General features: G+C 35.6%; 1 protein-coding gene across 3 annotated transcripts in view; it reads left to right on the top strand.

The window, feature by feature from the left end:
- The window catches only part of sxc (O-linked N-acetylglucosamine (GlcNAc) transferase sxc), a 171312-nt gene extending 158158 nt beyond the window's left edge, over window positions 1–13154 (top strand). For all 3 annotated transcript variants that reach the window (XM_036374824.2, XM_036374793.2, XM_036374752.2), the window contains exon 10: window positions 12781–13154. In XM_036374824.2, coding sequence (XP_036230717.2) covers window positions 12781–13048 — 268 coding nt within the window. In that variant the 3' untranslated portion in view covers window positions 13049–13154. The remainder of the gene's footprint in view (window positions 1–12780) is intronic.
- The last annotated feature ends 4484 nt before the right edge of the window (window positions 13155–17638 follow it).

The following is a 17638-nucleotide window of genomic DNA, read 5'->3' on the forward strand; positions in this document are numbered from 1 at the left end:
GTTCCACTTTGATCAAATAAAATATCACTGTCGCATAGGTCTTGGTTGTTAACCAATGTTTACTGAGCTCACGAGAGCCCACAGAGCCAGTGCTAAAATGCGACAGGTCAGGGGCGAGGACCGACCCAGTCTGATTAGATTGGGGTAAAGATGCCCTTTGTTGCGAGTCCATCAGCTTTGCAGTTTCCAGCTATTACTAGGCATACTAACCAGTCTGATATTGAAGTAACTTGATGCTATTGCTATTGACTAATCTTAAGCGAACGGTCTGCGAGGTAAGTATTGTCGTTCTACTGCCTGATTAAATGCACATCTCACCTAATGAAGCTACTTACATTTCGAAGTACTTCTACTCCTACCTTAACAGTAGCCAGCCACTTCTGCTTGGAAAATACTACAGTAGGGTCTGGTATCCTGAAGCTAAAATTAGGGCGATCTTTTGACTAAAAATTTTCCCTCCAACCTTCCTCCTCCCATATTGTATATTCCTTGTTGGCATGTACGAAAAGAAGAAACCCCACGTTATAAGTTTTTCGTTTTCAAATTATATTTACATTTGTGAATTCGCTTTTCAGAACAAGGCATTTCATTTCGAAATCTCCTCATAATCTCATTCGATTACTGCAATAATGATTTTCAAACCGAACCACTTCGTTGGTTTGTGAAAGGAGAGCATGGCTATATATCTACACATAGCCAATAAAGTCTGCGTCCACCCGACACTATTTTTTAAGTAACAACATAATGTAAATAGGTAATTCGGTTAAAATTTTCTACATGTATTTCTTCTTTTTATTTTTAAGTTCAAAATGCAAAAACAAAAATGTATATTCCTATTTTAATTTTTGTGATAACGGGATTTTAGTATAAGGAGAAGTAAACATAGGCACCACCAGAAATCTGCATGGATTGAATTTATTTGGGTTGTGCAAAATTTCTTAAGAAATATAAAGTCTCCAGACTACATTCCACACATTGAGCAGATCATGTTGCACTTCCAGAGACCAGCATGCAACATAAGCATCACGATGCACTTCCTATTCAGCCATTTAAACCGCTTCCCAGGAAATTTAGGCGAATTAACTGAAGAACAAGGAGAACGCTTTGATCAGGATATTCGTATTATGAAAGAGCAATACAAGGGTTGGTGGAATATAATATGATATGATTCAAAACAAAACTAATATTTCTATTCATGCAAGAAAAGCACATTAAAGAAAGTCAGTTTTTTATGTTATATAAGAGCAATATATTTTTTAATTCAAAAAAAATAATATTTTTGGCTAAAAAGGTAATATAATCATATTTCGAGAACTAGAGCTGCTAGAGAAAAACTGACTTCCGATTTGGTATCAGTGGCAAAATCATACAAATCGGGTAAGAAACATCATAAAACAAAACTACTGTTTCACTGTTGTTTTTAAGTATACAACTCAATACATGTGCATTTTTTTTTTGGTGTCGGAGGTGGAATCTTCATAGATACTGATATTTATTAGTATGCAGTATGCACGATTCGTATTGCCCGCTAAGGGGTACAACTTTTTCGGGACGACGCCCAGTCAGGGTTATCGTCCCAAGTTGGACTTGCAGCGCAGTACGCCTACGTACTAAACCCTGAACTCCGTCACCTGCAGCTTTGGTGAAAGAACCTCCGGTACCGCCGTTAGGCATTTCATCGCAGGGTCAGCTTAGCCTTTCGGCTCACGTCATTTGTTCGCTATTCGCGACTCAAGCTTCACTGCTTCTCTGTCTTTCGGCTCTTCTCAGCTCTTGGATCAGAACTGTCGTCTTTTCCATAATGCTCCATACTTGTCTCGATTCCAACATATAAGGCACTATATTATCTGGAGTTATTTGGTCTGCCACTTCCTTTTCCAGGTTCTGTCTCTCTTTTGAAAATTTTGGGCAATGAAAAAAGATATGCTTTGCATTTATGTTACTTCTACCACAAAGGAGCAAGCGACTCCATTGTCATGTCCGTACTTATGCAAGTACTCTCGGAAACACCCATACCCCGTTAGAAGTCAGTTTCTCCATGTTTTCTTTCCACCCATGCTTGCATATTACTAATTAACCGGTGCGTCCATCTCCCCATGACTGATGTGTCCCAGCGATTCTGCCATTTTTGTGTGCTGGCTTCCTCTTTGCGTTCTGCCAATGTTAACTTCCTGCCCAAACTCTTACTTTTATCGTAAATTCGCTTCAGCTCACTAGCCAATATATCTGGTGGCATTATTCTTGATATAATGCTAATAGCTTCATGTGACACCGTACGAAATGCACTGACGGTTCTGATGGCACTCAGCCGGCATACCGTTTCTGCCATTCTGGCGTATGTTTTTTTTTTTTGTGCATTAACGCTGGTCTCCATACAGGTACGGCATACATTATGATTGACTGGCTAACCTTAGCCAGGAGCGCTCTGCTGCTCTGTTTTGGTCCTCCAATGTTGGCCATTATTCTGTTTAAGGCCGCATTCACACGGGCGGCTTTTCCGCAGACTTTCTCGATATGGACATTATGGACTTAGTCTCGCGTCTATCATTACCACCAGATACTTCAACGATGTTTGTGTCGAGATGTTATGCCCATCTATACAATACATGTGTGTGTTTGGATTGTTTTCAAGTGTGTGCACTTGTAATCAATTACCTAAATGTACTTAGGTAAACGTTATCACATCTTAATCTAAGTAAATATCTTTTTATTGTTAATTGTTGAGTACATTGCATATAAATGGCTTTGTTTATGAATGTAAGTATGTCTGTTAAATATATTTGAGCATACATATTTAAGATTAGTGAACTTTATTTGTTTTACATGTTTCTTATCTTATCTTATTTCATATTTTTGGGGTGTAGAATAATAAAAACTAAATGTATTGCTGCACACCGTCGAAGTGGGGCCCTTTTGGTCTCAACGCACATGTACATTTTTGAACATTCTCCCGGTGACAAAACTGACTCCTGAAAAGGCGACCGCAGCTTGTTATGTCGATAATAAATGTTGATTACCACTAATACGCCGAGTATAAAAAGCACCAATGATACGTGTCCGGTAACATGATGTATTTTGATTTCCTTTAATTCTATGCTCTCTTTCCTGATTTGTTTCACCATGTTCTGTAAGTCTTTGGTATCCTTTGGACTTGTTCCTTTTATTATTGGAACCATCATTTCTTCATCATGTTGAAAGGGAATTGGAATAGCCCTATATAACGTTGACGCCTCATGTGCAAATAACGGAATGGTTGTTTTGAGCACTACTCTTTTGTCCATTATAATTCTATTTCCTCTTTCCTGATTTGTTTCACCATGTTCTGTAAGTCTTTGGTATCCTTTGGACTTGTTCCTTTTATTATTGGAACCATCATTTCTTCATCATGTTGAAAGGGAATTGGAATAGCCCTATATAACGTTGACGCCTCATGTGCAAATAACGGAATGGTTGTTTTGAGCACTACTCTTTTGTCCATTATAATTCTATTTCCTCTTATTAGGTTGTATACATTTTTTAGTATTTCGTCCTTTTGCGCTCCCATAAGTTTCAATTTGGGTCGAAGTTCGCTTTTTTTGTTTCTTCACTCATTTGAGCTGGTCGTAAATGCCCCTGGTTAATATCAATTAATAAATTGATAATAGACTACAGAATATTTTCACATTCAGTCAATGCCTTAGAGAGTTCTGTTACCATTTGATAAATTAATGCCATCCTCTCTGCGTTTAGATTTTTAATTAATTCTGAATAAAATAAATTCAATTGTCCATTCAGCTTTACACAAGTTTCTCGCACTTCTTGCGATTTCTTCATTATATTCAAAGATGAATCAATGACAGACGTCTGTTTCTGGATCCATTGTTTCAAATTATTTTCGTTGTCTAATAAATTAGTTAGGTCTTGCTCTAACCCTGGTGTAAGTATGCTGTTGTCCTCGAAATCTTCTCCAGTAGTATAAAGTGGGCGTGAATTCAAAACTGCTTCAATTTGTGTTAACAGCGTAGTTAACTCTTCATATGTGGAAGTATTATCTCCTATGAAGCGCTTAGATAGATTTAACACCTGCCTCCCTCTTCCACTTGATATCTTCTTTTTCTATAATTGGCGCAATAACTCTGTTATTTGCAATAGCCAGTTTCAAGTCTTTGTCCAAAAACATAGCTGCTCCCAAAAAGTATGTGAAATTGGCAAAGAAAAGCCGCAATGCAGCCAAAAACGCTTGAGATATTAAGGCGCTTATGGCTCCTATATAAATTGCCTTTGTCGCCATGCATATAAAGAGAGCAATAAATCCTTTGTATGATTTTTGGTCTCTTCTTCAAATGTCTGGTGCTCCAGGAATGAAATTGCGTCCTCAATTTTGTATCTCAGTCGGCTTTCGAACGGTGTTTTCATACTCTTGACGTGACTGTCTAGAAAATTTTCTTAATACTAGCTGTGCTAAGCACATTCCTTTTTTCTTGATTATGGCAATGCTTTCATTCACAGTGTCCAAGAACTTTTTCATTTTGTACACTGATTCATTTGTCAGCGGTGGTAACTCTACCAGCCTCTCTAGATTATCGTTGAAATGTTTGCGCTCGTTATCATACCTGCGTGCTCCCAGGCGGTATTATAATTTGCACCTGATCCCATTATCAGATGACTAATCATGAGTCTGGCATCTCCTTGCAGACATGATTTTAGATGGCTTAGCTTTTTGCAGTCTCTAATGTCCTTCTTATCGTGAACATACTCCTCAAAAAGCTCTTTAAATTGTTGCCATTCTCGTAATTCACCAGAGAACTTTTGTAACTCTATCTTTGGCAGCTCCAATTTGTTTTCTGTTTTTTTTTTAAGTTTATTGCTTTTTACTTTTTTTTTAACATTATCATATTTTTACCGACTGTCTGTTTTATTATCTAGATATGGCTTGTTGTATTTGATTGCCCATTCGTGCATACATTTTTCTATGTAGCTCCACCACTTCTCAATTTGTGTTCCATAGTTTTCCAGTTCATCTTTGTCGGCAATATTAATTTCTGTCTCCGCCTCTTGAATGTCACGTCGACTCCTTTGTGCTTTTGTTTTAATTGCCACCACTATCGGCATCATTTTGGCACAGGGCTGTAATTTCCCTTTGCAGCTCCTGTTGACGCAGTAATAAATCCGCCGTGTTTGACATATTTATTATTTTTTAAAACAAACTGTTTTGTATTCTCCAAAAAAATCATTGGAGTTATATCGATTTCGTCGCCTGGTTGACCTTGCTGTGCCTCGATTCACAGCCGTTGAATATTTCTTTGGATGGCATGATGACACAGCGTTTAGTTTCTTACTAATACGGCTTATATGATCAGTATAATATTTAGTAATATACACTCGTTTTACAATTTTTTTTTTACTTTAAGGATTTTTTGCTTTCTTTTTAAATCTGCCTGTATTTTTATGAATAGCAGGGCTTATTACCTTGGCTGAGCTCTTTATTAATGTTCGAAGGACCGAATGTAAAAACTCATTGAAGAATCCTAAATATCTTAACATGGTGGGGGACAGAAAAGACTTTATTGAGCTGAGAATATTTTCATTCTAATTTAATTTTACTAAATTCATCGCTTACTTATATACTTTTTACAAATCTTACTCATATAATTAAATGTATGTGTGTACGTTTGCATGCACACCACATGGGGTTGTTTTTAAGTATCCACCTCAATACATGTCTGTACATGTGTCCGTATGTACAGTCAAAGAAAAAAGCCTACATACACCTTTCGATTTTGCGATTTTGGCAAATCTGTTACGAAAATCAAAAAAATTCCTGATGTCAATATATAAGACATTTGTGAAAAAGTTTATTTCCGAAACAAAAAAATAATTCATCGCAGTAAAATAAACAAAAATTATAGAAACATAGAAAATCACCGGGATGGGATAAAAGTCTTCATACAGCTACCACAAAATTTTTAAGTTTTCTTTCCAAACAATTTTTTTTAATTTTAGTATTTAGTATTTCAGAATTAGGGAGAAATTTCGGCCCAATTCTTTTCTAGAAATTTCAAGTCAGAAGTCTCAAATATTTTCAATCGGGTTTATATCTGATGACTGTGGTGGTGAATTTAGTTCTCTGGGGGTATTATCTACAATAGAAACCAATCTCGAACAACATTCGCCATGTGCTTTGAATCGTTGTCTTGTTGAAAAATCCAATGCTTTCCAAGACGCAAACTATTTACAGTTGCCTTCAAATTGTATTCCAATATGTTTTTATAAACATAGCGGTCCATAGTACCATCTGTAAAAATCAAACGTCCAACTTCAGATGGAGCCATGGCACCTCAAACATAACGCTGCCGCCTCCATGTTTGACTTTAGGTTTAATATTATTCATATCAAGCGCAGTATTTGATTTTCTCCAAACTCTGGATCGGCGATCAATTCCACAAATATTATACATACTTTCGTCGGTAAAAAGCACTCGTTTCCAGAAATCCACACTTTTTTCAGGATGTCATTTAGCAAAGTCAATACGAATTTTATAATTTTTCGCAGAGATTAGACCTTTTTTGCGTGCTACTCTACTTTTATATCCACAATTACGTAACGCAATATGTACATTAATATTCGAACATTTTTCAATGCGATCCGCCAACTTTGAGGAAATTATTTTCGAATCCTTGTTGACTTCTTTTATAAAGGACCTTACATCTCGCCGAGAAAGCTTTCTGGAACGGCCGGATCGTGACATATTTTCGGTACTGTTTGTATTATTGTTGTTTTTAGTAATACTATGTGCTTAATCTTACAGTTTTACTCATTTCCCCAAATGATTTCTTTTCATTTCGGAGATTAACTACCATATTTCGAACTGAAATGTGTATTTCTTTTCGATTTGCTATTGGAAATAATAAAATTTTAAATGAAACTTGGAAAATTGTACTATTCAATAACTAAAATACTCAAAATAAACAAATCAACAAAATACAAGGGGAATTCCCTTTTTTTAATTTCACTTTTAAATTTAATGTCGGGGGTCGCCACGCTGTATGTATACCCTTTTCCCACTAATTATTATGTTTTCCAACAGTAATTGTGAGAGTTGTTTAAAAAAAGAAAAAAATTCCCGCTTATATTCTTATTTTATAATGGCCTAAATATTCACATTAGGACTTTTTTGATTTTCGGAACAGATTTGCCAAAATCTGTATTTAGCACATTGTATATGCTGCATGGTATGGTATTGTTTTCAAGTGCACATATGCACTTGTAATCAATTGCCGAAATGTATATTTTAGATCAACAAGTTATCATATGAATACATTTTTATCTTAGTAAATATGTTTGTATTGTTAATTGTTGAGTGCATGCGTGTGACATATAAATGCATTCGTGCCTCATATAAATGTATGCGTGTTACATAAAAATGCATATGTATATATTTATGTGTTTTTTTCTTATCAAATCTTATTTGATATTCTTAGTATGTAGAATAATAAATACTAAATGTATTGCTGCACACCGTCTAAGTGGGGCCCTTTTGGTCTCTACACACATGTTCATTTTTGAACACAAGGATACACTCAAACAAATTTAGAACGCTTTAGCAACCAACCAAACTTAAACATTTTCGTCATCAAACATATGATTTCATTGTTATCGTAACTTTTTCTATATGAACGATAGATGATGACGACAAGGGTGAAGAATTACTTGTTTTTAAGATTCTGTCTTCTGATGAAGTGCATTGACATCTTTCTGGACTTACCATCAAATATAATCGACTTAAATCTTTTAAAATGTCATTGCATTTTTTGTCCAAAAATCATTAGATATTAACTTTAGAAGTACCAAGTGTACCAGCATGAAATGAGCTAATTGAATACTAATTTTGAATGGGAAAGTAAAAAAAAAAAATGTATTGAAAGTATGAACCAATTTTCCACATTTCTGACAATTCGTGGATACCATGCCAATAGAAATGTTCGTCTTTTAAAGCAAACCAATGCTCAGCCGATCGATGAAAACAAATGGTAATCGGAAGGTGCCAAGTCTGGTGAATATGGTGGGTGGGGTAGCAGCTCCTAGCCAAGTACTTCGAATATATCCTGAACGGATCGATCTATTTTTGCAGTCAATGTTGATTTCGTTTTTCTGTTTGTCTTTAATTCAATTCATGTGGCACCCATTTTCCACACTTTTGGATCTTTTCCATAGCTTTCAAACAGTCTGAAATTGTTTGTTGTACATGTTGCACATGGCTGCTATTTGCATTTGACTCAAAGTATCATCTTCAAACTTTATTGGTGATCTTCCACGTTCTTCATTTCTCACATCAAAATCATTATCTCTGACCGTTGAAACCATCTTTTGCATATTGCTTCTGATAGAGCATGATCACCATATCCCTCGACAAGCATTCGATGCGACTCCGCAGCACTTTTCTTCAAATGGAAACCAAAAATTAATGCTTTCCGCAAATCATCACTTTCCGGTACAAAATTTGACATTTTCAAGACAATGAAAAGAGATGATGTTTGTTCGATGACTGTGAGGTTATTGAATATGTTTGTCAGATGTCATGCCAACCAAACAGAAAAAAATTAAGGCTCGTTCACAAGAAATGTTCCTTACCAACACATTTGAATCTTAACGCTCACCTTATACCGGTACACCTGGTATCTGGCAAAGCGTGAACTAACTCTGCTTAGTATTGCATCGAAATTTTTCTGAACTCACCAACAAATATATGTGACTTGGACCTTTACTAGTCACTGCTTTTTTGTGTCCAGAAATAATAGTTATTAACTCTGCTTAGTACGTAGGTAGGTCATCATAAGTGGAACACCTAGCGAAAGTGTTGTTCTGAAATATTCCGATTATGCTTAAAAATTTCTGATGTGTGTTCATAAAAAGCGCATACCTAATTCAGCCTGGATTGGAAATAACCTATGGAGGCATTATTCGTTCTGCTTTTTGGACACACCGTGTGGTTGTCCTTTGTATCACAAACTATTCGACTATTCTATATCTTTTTGTGTTTAAATTCGTTGTTTAATATAGTTGCTGAACTTCACCATCAATCAATGATGAGGTAAAAGTTAGACTATGGTGAAACTCAAATCACTTGTTCCGGTGCAATATTCGTTATTCAACGAAAATGTGAATCGATCAGAATCAAAAAGAAGCTGGGAAATCATTGCATTGAGTCCATAGTAGAAGATAACAAGTTATAGTGAAAATTACTATATTATATATAGTAAATATTTTCCAATAATATTAATATGATTTTAAAGCGTAATTTCGGCCAGTTTTAACATGTCCTGATCTGTAATGAACGTTGCGGTTGATTGTTGCTGGTTGATTGGCGTAAACCTTTAATTTAAATATACCTCCAGAGAAAATAATTGCAAAGCGTAAAATCGTATAATCATGGCGGCCATTTGACAAAATTAATGAGTCGCCTAACTTTGCGCGCCTTGTATCCATGTTTAGACGTGAAACATGAGGCAGCGCACCGTCTTGTTCGAAATACAGATCGTCCGGGTCGATTTCATCAATTACCGGGAAAACAGTCGGTCAACATCGTGTTATTATGGCATTTCCTGTATCATTTCGAAAGAAATAAGGTCGAGGGCTCCCGCCATACCACAATGTTTCCTGAACCACACGAGGATTTGACTCACCCCAATTGTTTGTTGACGAAGCCAGAAATGAGGCTCATCAAAATACTGTAGCCATCGGAGAACGCTAGTTTGCGTAAAAATCTTGAGTTGTATCAAAGTGAAACGTAACATGAGGAAATGACAAACCTTACTGAACACACTGACAAAATTTGACACAAATCTGTAAACAATCATGGCCTCCATGAGCTGTCAAAATCACGTAGTCCCCATTGGTAGACGCCGGTATGTATGCCACACATAGCGTGAATAGAATATAATACGTGGTGCGTCTCTCTTTCTGTCGTGTTCATAACCAACCTGATCTCTGTTCTATGCAGTCTTGGTATTGACGATCAAATAATAAGGACTTACTGGCAATGGCAACACCAAGAAAACGCAAGGTCCTTCACATCGACATTGAATTACAAGAGGACCACTTGCTTGTCGTTCTCCGACATATATTATATCTATATAACAACCCAGCTTCAAAGAATGGTACTACTCAATTTCGCTTTGTCTTTATTACTACATCATTTTACAACAAAAATTAAAAGAAGTACTGCAACTCCAATATGCAATACAGTTAGCTAATAATTCAATACACCAAATTTTCGAATATTTTTCCACACCCTACACTCACCATAGAGATGTGCATCTTACTAAGCATATTTATACAAAATTTAATTCGCAACAATCAGTTGTTTTATATAATATGGGCTTGGCACTGTTACAGAAAACCAAATTCAAGGATTTTTTATCCGATTTCAACGATGGTGAAACTTTTGGACATTCACAGTGAAATTAATTAGAGCAATTTGTAAACTAAATTTACTCAAATTATGAGATACCTTGTTATGAGTAAAACACGCTCTCTCATTTTCATTGAGGTAACTCATATATTGGTCGAAATGTTTCATTTTATTATATGAATTACAATTATATATCTTACACATTGACCGATATTTTCAGTAAAAAGTCAACTATAGGCACTGGGGTACATTGGGGCTTGAACAGTTTTGATTCGATTAGACAATTTTTGGTCACAAGGTGGCATTTAAACGCATAACTAACGCAAAGTTCTACCCCGATACCATCATTGCTGCTTGATTTGCATAGTGGAAAGTGAAAGAATCAGATGGAATTAAAAATGTCTTATATGGGAAATAGGCGTGGTTGTAGTCCAATTTCGCCCATTTTCGCACTATAACATAGAAATATGAGAAGAATATTATGTACCGAATTTGGTTGAAATCGGTTGGGCAGATCCCAAGATATGGATTTTCATCCAGAGATTAAATTTAATGTCTCTGGCGTGTTTAGTGCTTAATTTATTGCGCTTTTAGTAGTTTTTAACAGCACCGTTATATGAGAAGTGGGCGGGATTGTCACCCAATTCACGCTGTTAATACAGGTGCTAAAAACATTTGCTTCTAGTGCATTTTGTTATTATAGCATTAGCGGTTTAGGAGATATGCACATTAAACCTATTAAAGGCGGGACCACGCCCACTTAAAAAAAAAAGTTTTAAGTGCAGATGCCCCTCCCTAATGAGATCCTGTGTACCAAATAACAGTCTTGTATCTTATTGCGGAGCTTAGTTATGGCAAGTTATTTGTTTTTGATTAATGGCGTTTTGTGGGCGTGGCAGTGGTCCGATTACGCCCATCTGCAATACCAACTGTCTCACGGTACCAAGAAACATATCTACCAAGTTTCATAAAGATATCTCAATTTTTACTCAAGTTAGAGCTTGCACGGACGGACGGACGGACGGATTTAATCTTTGTTATACTCTCGCAACCTGTTGCTACAGAGTATAATAGTTTTGTTCACCTAACGGTTGTTTGTATCACCTAAAACTAATCGAGTTAGATATAGGGTTATATATATATAAATGATCAGGATGAAGAGACGAGTTGAAATCCGGGTGACTGTCTGTCCGTCCGTCCGTCCGTCCGTGCAAGCTCTAACTTGAGTAAAAATTGAGATATCTTTATGAAACTTGGTAGACATATTTCTTGGTACCGTGAGACGGTTGGTATTGCAGATGGGCGTAATCGGACCACTGTCACGCCCACAAAACGCCATTAATCAAAAACAAATAACTTGCCATAACTAAGCTCCGCAATAAGATACAAGACTGTTATTTAGTACACAGGATCACATTACGGAGGGGCATCTGCAGTTAAAACTTTTTTTAAAAAGTGGGCGTGGTCCCGCCTCTAATAGGTTTAATGTGCATATCTCCTAAACCGCTAATGCTATAATAACAAAATGCACTAGAAGCAAATGTTTTTAGCACCTGTATTAACAGCGTGAATTGGGTGACAATCCCGCCCACTTCTCATATAACGGTACTGTTAAAAACTACTAAAAGCGCGATAAATCAAGCACTAAACACGCCAGAGACATTAAATCTTATCTCTGAGATAGTATAAATTGGCTTTATAGGAACCGCGTTCAAAATTAGTCAGTGGGCGTGGCACAGCCCACTTTTAGGTGAAAACCCATATCTTGAGATCTGCCTAACCGATTTCAACCAAATTCGGTGCATAACGTTCTTTTCATGTTTCTATGTCATAGTGCGAAAATGGGCGAAATCGGACTACAATCACGCTTACTTCCCATGTAACACCATTTTCAATTCCATCTGATTCTTTCACTTTCCACTATGCAAATCAGGTAACAATGATTATGTCGGGGTAAAACTTTGCGTGAATAATGCAATTAAAGTATGCCACCCTGCGGCCATAAATTGTCTAAACCGAACCAAAACTGTTCAAACCCCTAAGTACTAAATATGTGGACCCCAGTGCCTATAGTTGACCTTCTACCGAAAATATCAGTCAATCCACAAAGAAATCTCAAACGAGTATACCATTTGACTTTGCGAGAGTATAAAATGTTCGGTTACATCCGAACTTAGCCCTTCCTTACTTGTTTGTTATTAGTTTTATTTAATATAGGTACGATATAAGTAATGATTTTAATTACTTATGCATTAACCCTTGGGTACTTAAAAGTCATTGATGCCATTTCTCTATGTACATGCATTCATAAATTTTTGCATTAAAAATTAATTTGAAGATTGTGTTTATTATAAGAAGCATACGATTTTATAACATTGTTTTATTTATAGAGTTGCTGCATCGCAATTAGCTACATTGGGGTGTCCGGAACTTATAGCACACACAAGGCAAGAATACGAAGACATTGCCATTCGATTGGGCACTGATAGGGAGTATCTGAAAGGGATGCGAGCAAAAGTGTGGAAAGCGCGAGTAGAGAGTCCATTGTTTGATTGCGCCCAATACGCTAGGGGTTTAGAAATGGTTTTTAAACTAATGTGGAATCGGTTTGCAGCCAGTGAACTTCCAGACCATATTTCTGCTGTTTCGGACAAGTGAATTTTCTATAAACTTATTTTAAATATTTATTATTTTACTTATATGAAAATAGAAACTGAATGTTGTTTAAAGAGCGACTTGAGTTTATTAAATAGAGTCACTTGTATATTTTGACATTTTTATTAGTGTTCTAATGACTACTATCAATGCATTTTCATTACCGAACACAATGTGCTACGCATAGTAAGAGATTTGTTAATCTTACGGTTATTATAAATAGCACTAAACAATCCATAAAAATATTCCGGCTGTAATTTCCTCTATAATTACGAAAAATTAAAACTGACCATTAGTATTATTATACGTATTATTGTTCGGGCCTTTTGGTAATCTCTTTAGATGTGCATTCTGTAAGCAGATAAATTCCTTATGTTTTATTTATCGGAGGCGCTATTAAACTCATTTATTATTGAGTCTATAACTACAATCGTGCGGTTTGCAAAGATATGGCGTTTCCATTGTTTCAATATTCCGAACATGGTTAAAAGGCTTCTGTCCTTGTGCATTTTTTTCAGCATATGCCATTTATTTGAAGCGTAAACAACAAGCAACCATTTCAAAACGTTTAACGTCAACCGGAATCAACGGCAATTTCGATTATCCATAACGCCAACGTAATGGTCTGTATTGGGTGGGATCAGAAGGACATGGTGTACTATGAGCTTCTAAAACCTGATGAAACCATTAATGGCGAACGCTACAGATAGCAACTCAACAAATTGAAGTGAGCCATTGCCGAAAAACGCCCGGAATTCTTGACCATATGTTACACGAGGCAATAATTTTTCATCATGACAACGCTCGGCCTAATGTTGCAAAACTGGTTAAAAACTATTTGGAAAACAGCGGATGGGAAGTTTTGCCTTCAAAGTGTTATTGCCCAGACTTTACCCTGAAAATTCTTACAAATGAAAGTGAACTTGAACGTCAGAATTTTATATACATATAAACACAACAAAAAAATAAAAATAATTGGAAATAAGAAAATATATATATACGTAATATCAAATTCAGAAAATATTATATTATTAATTAGGAAATTTATTTATTAATATTAATAATTATTCTTCTTAAAGAGGATCTCGCAGAAAGGACACTGTTAATAAAGAAAGGTAGAATAAAAATGCAACAGTTAGCTCAAAATAGCGAAAGGCGAAACTAACAACCTGAACTGATGTAAGTGAAATAATATTATACTTATAAAGTTGATTAGCATATCTTTATGTATTTATACAATATTATTGTAGAAAAGTGGAAAAATTATTTTCATTGATCAAGGGATGGATATGCTACAAATCTCAAAAGAAGAGCACGGTCACCTTTACAATATCGAATACAATTGGAATATTTGAAAACTTACTTATATGTGTCACTAGACTATGAGCGGTTTCGCTCCTTTTTTTTTTTACAAAGTAAGATGTAATTTAATGTACCAAACATTAAATATACTTTTTATAAGCGTTTCATTAAATAGAGCTTTAATTTACCGAAAAAATTTAATTTATACAATTTTTTGTAAAGTTTTGTGATTCTTAAAAACGGGCACGATGTTATTAACAACCTCAGATGTAATTATCAGTTAAAAACGAACTAAATCCTCGAAAGATTTATTCAGCTGAATATAGAGATATAAATTAATACATATGTATGTATGTAAGTTAACGGCAGCCTCCACACAGTAGCTTTACGCTAATTATAAACAAAAACTGTATCTTTGCACTTAACAATTATACAGCCTCTTAATAGGCATCTTTGCTTATTTAAATAACTAATATTCTTTTTCGGTTAGCTAAGACCACCCACAACATGTAAACAATAGTAAATAGAAAACCAATTACTGAATAAGATAATATTGTAACTGACACTCTCCTTGTTGTAAGAATTAATCATTGTTACGCAAATAAGAAAAATGTATAAATAAGAGTAAATTGAAATAAAGAGCTCAGTTATCCATCAGGACCATTCAAACTATCGTTTTTGATTTCTTCCGCGCGTTCGCGGAAAACCATATATTTAACACAAGGAAGTTAATTGGCGCCCAACAACGTGGGACATGTGTTACATGTGTTAGTGATATCCTTGGCAAAAAAAGGGAGAAAATAATAAGTATTCTTAGCCGAAAGGTTAATACCAGTGACACGTGTCGAACAACTTAACAAACAAGTATCCTCTCGGGAGGAGAAAAGTAAAAAACCAACAACGTGAAAACCCTGGTATCGAGTGAATAATTAAAAACTATTCTTATGTCAGCAGGATTCACTAAAACTTTAAAATTAATAAAATTCCACAAGTGAATAAATTTTTTACAACAACCCAAGGAAAAAAATAAAACAAATACTAATCAGCAGCCATAAATTGTGTATGAAATATAAAATCTACAAATAATAATACAAAACCCAACATTAAATACTAATAATCGAAGAGTCAAAGCAAACAAGAAAGGCACACAAACCTCGTGCGAGGCAATTAAACAGGAATCAACACTGGCAAAGGAATTAAAACAGCAGTCAACAAATCCCTTTAGAAAAGAACGAAAAGTAGTAAGTTAATATTTTTATATAAGATATATTACATTTATAACAATAAAATTCTATTCAAATTTTGTGAAATAATCCCAGTAATACAATATAAAATATTTTAAGCTTAAGTACTGTGAGCATTGTAAATCTGACACGTATGAAACTTACAAGTACTCAAATAAAAAATAAAAAAAACACAAAAAAATGAAGGCTCGACCAGCCATATAACAAAATATTTTGAAACCGCGATTCACTACCGCAAAGAGGACCCTCCGGTTCATAACATAAACTCAATTCTGTGATTCTGAACTCCAGACCCTCCAGAATAAAAGGGTTTCCTTTCCTAGAAAGGATCAAAAATATAAAATATTATATTTAAAAAAAAGAAGGTACAACAAATCGAGACGAAGGTAATAACGGCAATAATAAAAAATAGGAAATATATTAAAAATAAGTCACAGAAAGTTTCCACAAATCGAGCCGAAGGCAAAAATAAAAAATATATATAAGTTATGCCAGTTATGTTATTAGTATTCTCTAAGGGAACTGTTGCATCTGTGCAGAAATTTTAAGTAGTGTTGTGGTAAATGCGCGTTGGCAAAAGGACTTGCATATATGTTATTTTGTTATTGTGTAGTGCACTTTTGTGCTTTATTGAATCTGATTAGAACTAACTGTTATTACAAAATTAACTTAAAGCTAAACCTAAAAGTTGAACCCATAAGCTACAAAGCTACAGCCGGCAAGCCGACTCTGCATAAGCCATAACGTAGACATTTACAGCATAGTCAAATATCAGCCTACCGCAGCTGACCTGGTTAGTCAGGCCACTGAACACTTGCGTCAATGGAATATGTCTCAGCATAAGCGATAACGTAGATATTTGCAGCATAATCAAATATCAGGTTACCGCAGCTGACCTAGTAATGAGGCCACTGAACTCATGCGTCAGCGGAGAAAATGGGTAAAACTAAACTACAAGTTTCTTAATTCTTATGTGTTAACTACTCCCCCCTCAAATCTATGACCGTCCTCAGTTATTTTATAGTTACTTCTATACCTCCCGCGAAGCTTCTCTTCTCTTTGAGATTTGCCATATGATGATAAAGCCACTTTAGATTACGCCGAGAGCAACACCGGCGTTAATCCATGTATTGAATAAGTTCGTCTTTGCATCTTGAATGACACGAAGATTGACATTGTTAATTCTATGGAGTTGCGGCATACTCAAGACTGGGTCGTGACTAATGATGTTAAGCAGCGGTGACCCTGCTATGCCTGGTTTTTTATTTAGTATCTCACGCTGGTTCGCATTCGTGTCATTGATGATTGCGGAGAAACGGAAGGTGACGAAGTGTGTCCCTTTCGTAATGATCTCTGGGCCATCGTCTGTACTGTCCCTTGCTATACTCTCGTTGATAATTATGATTCCATCATCTACTTATGAGATATGCTTCAGGTGGTTTGGCTGAGTGCGGCAGGAGGACACGCCGCTAGCATGCAGTGCTCGTGCACAGGTATCTTCTGCCGTTAACTTGCATACGGATGCGAATGTTATTGTTACGCATTCGGTAACCGCTAGTACGTCATCGTGTCATTCGGCTACGGTGTCATCTTGTAGCTGTAGTGTTACATGTTGATGTGATACCGGGAAAATGGTGACTATGGTACAGATAAACTTAATTCTAGGGTAGGCTATAAGTATATAAATTATATTCTCGGACTGTAGGACCTTAATCTTCGATGCTTCAGTTCAGATCAAAAATAGTGGGATTTATTATATTAGCCTTAGCCAGTGTAATTGTGAAAATCAAGTTTAAAATCTGGTTTATTAACATTCTATTTCTCGTTAATAATGTTTCATATAAATGCGGTGTGTCATACCAACTCATTTATTTGCTTTAATTATTTCATTTTTCGTATCTGTGAGTTTATTAATTTGTTTCTGTGTTTCTGAATCAATAATATATATTTGCCTATTATTTGCACTTTACTCACTAACTAACTTTGACTCGGACAATTTAACTTTTTCAAAATCGGTCGCATCTGGTGTGCCGGCTATTACCTGAAT

Source organism: Bactrocera oleae, chromosome 4 (assembly GCF_042242935.1).
Source record: "Bactrocera oleae isolate idBacOlea1 chromosome 4, idBacOlea1, whole genome shotgun sequence".
Lineage (NCBI taxonomy): Eukaryota > Metazoa > Arthropoda > Insecta > Diptera > Tephritidae > Bactrocera > Bactrocera oleae.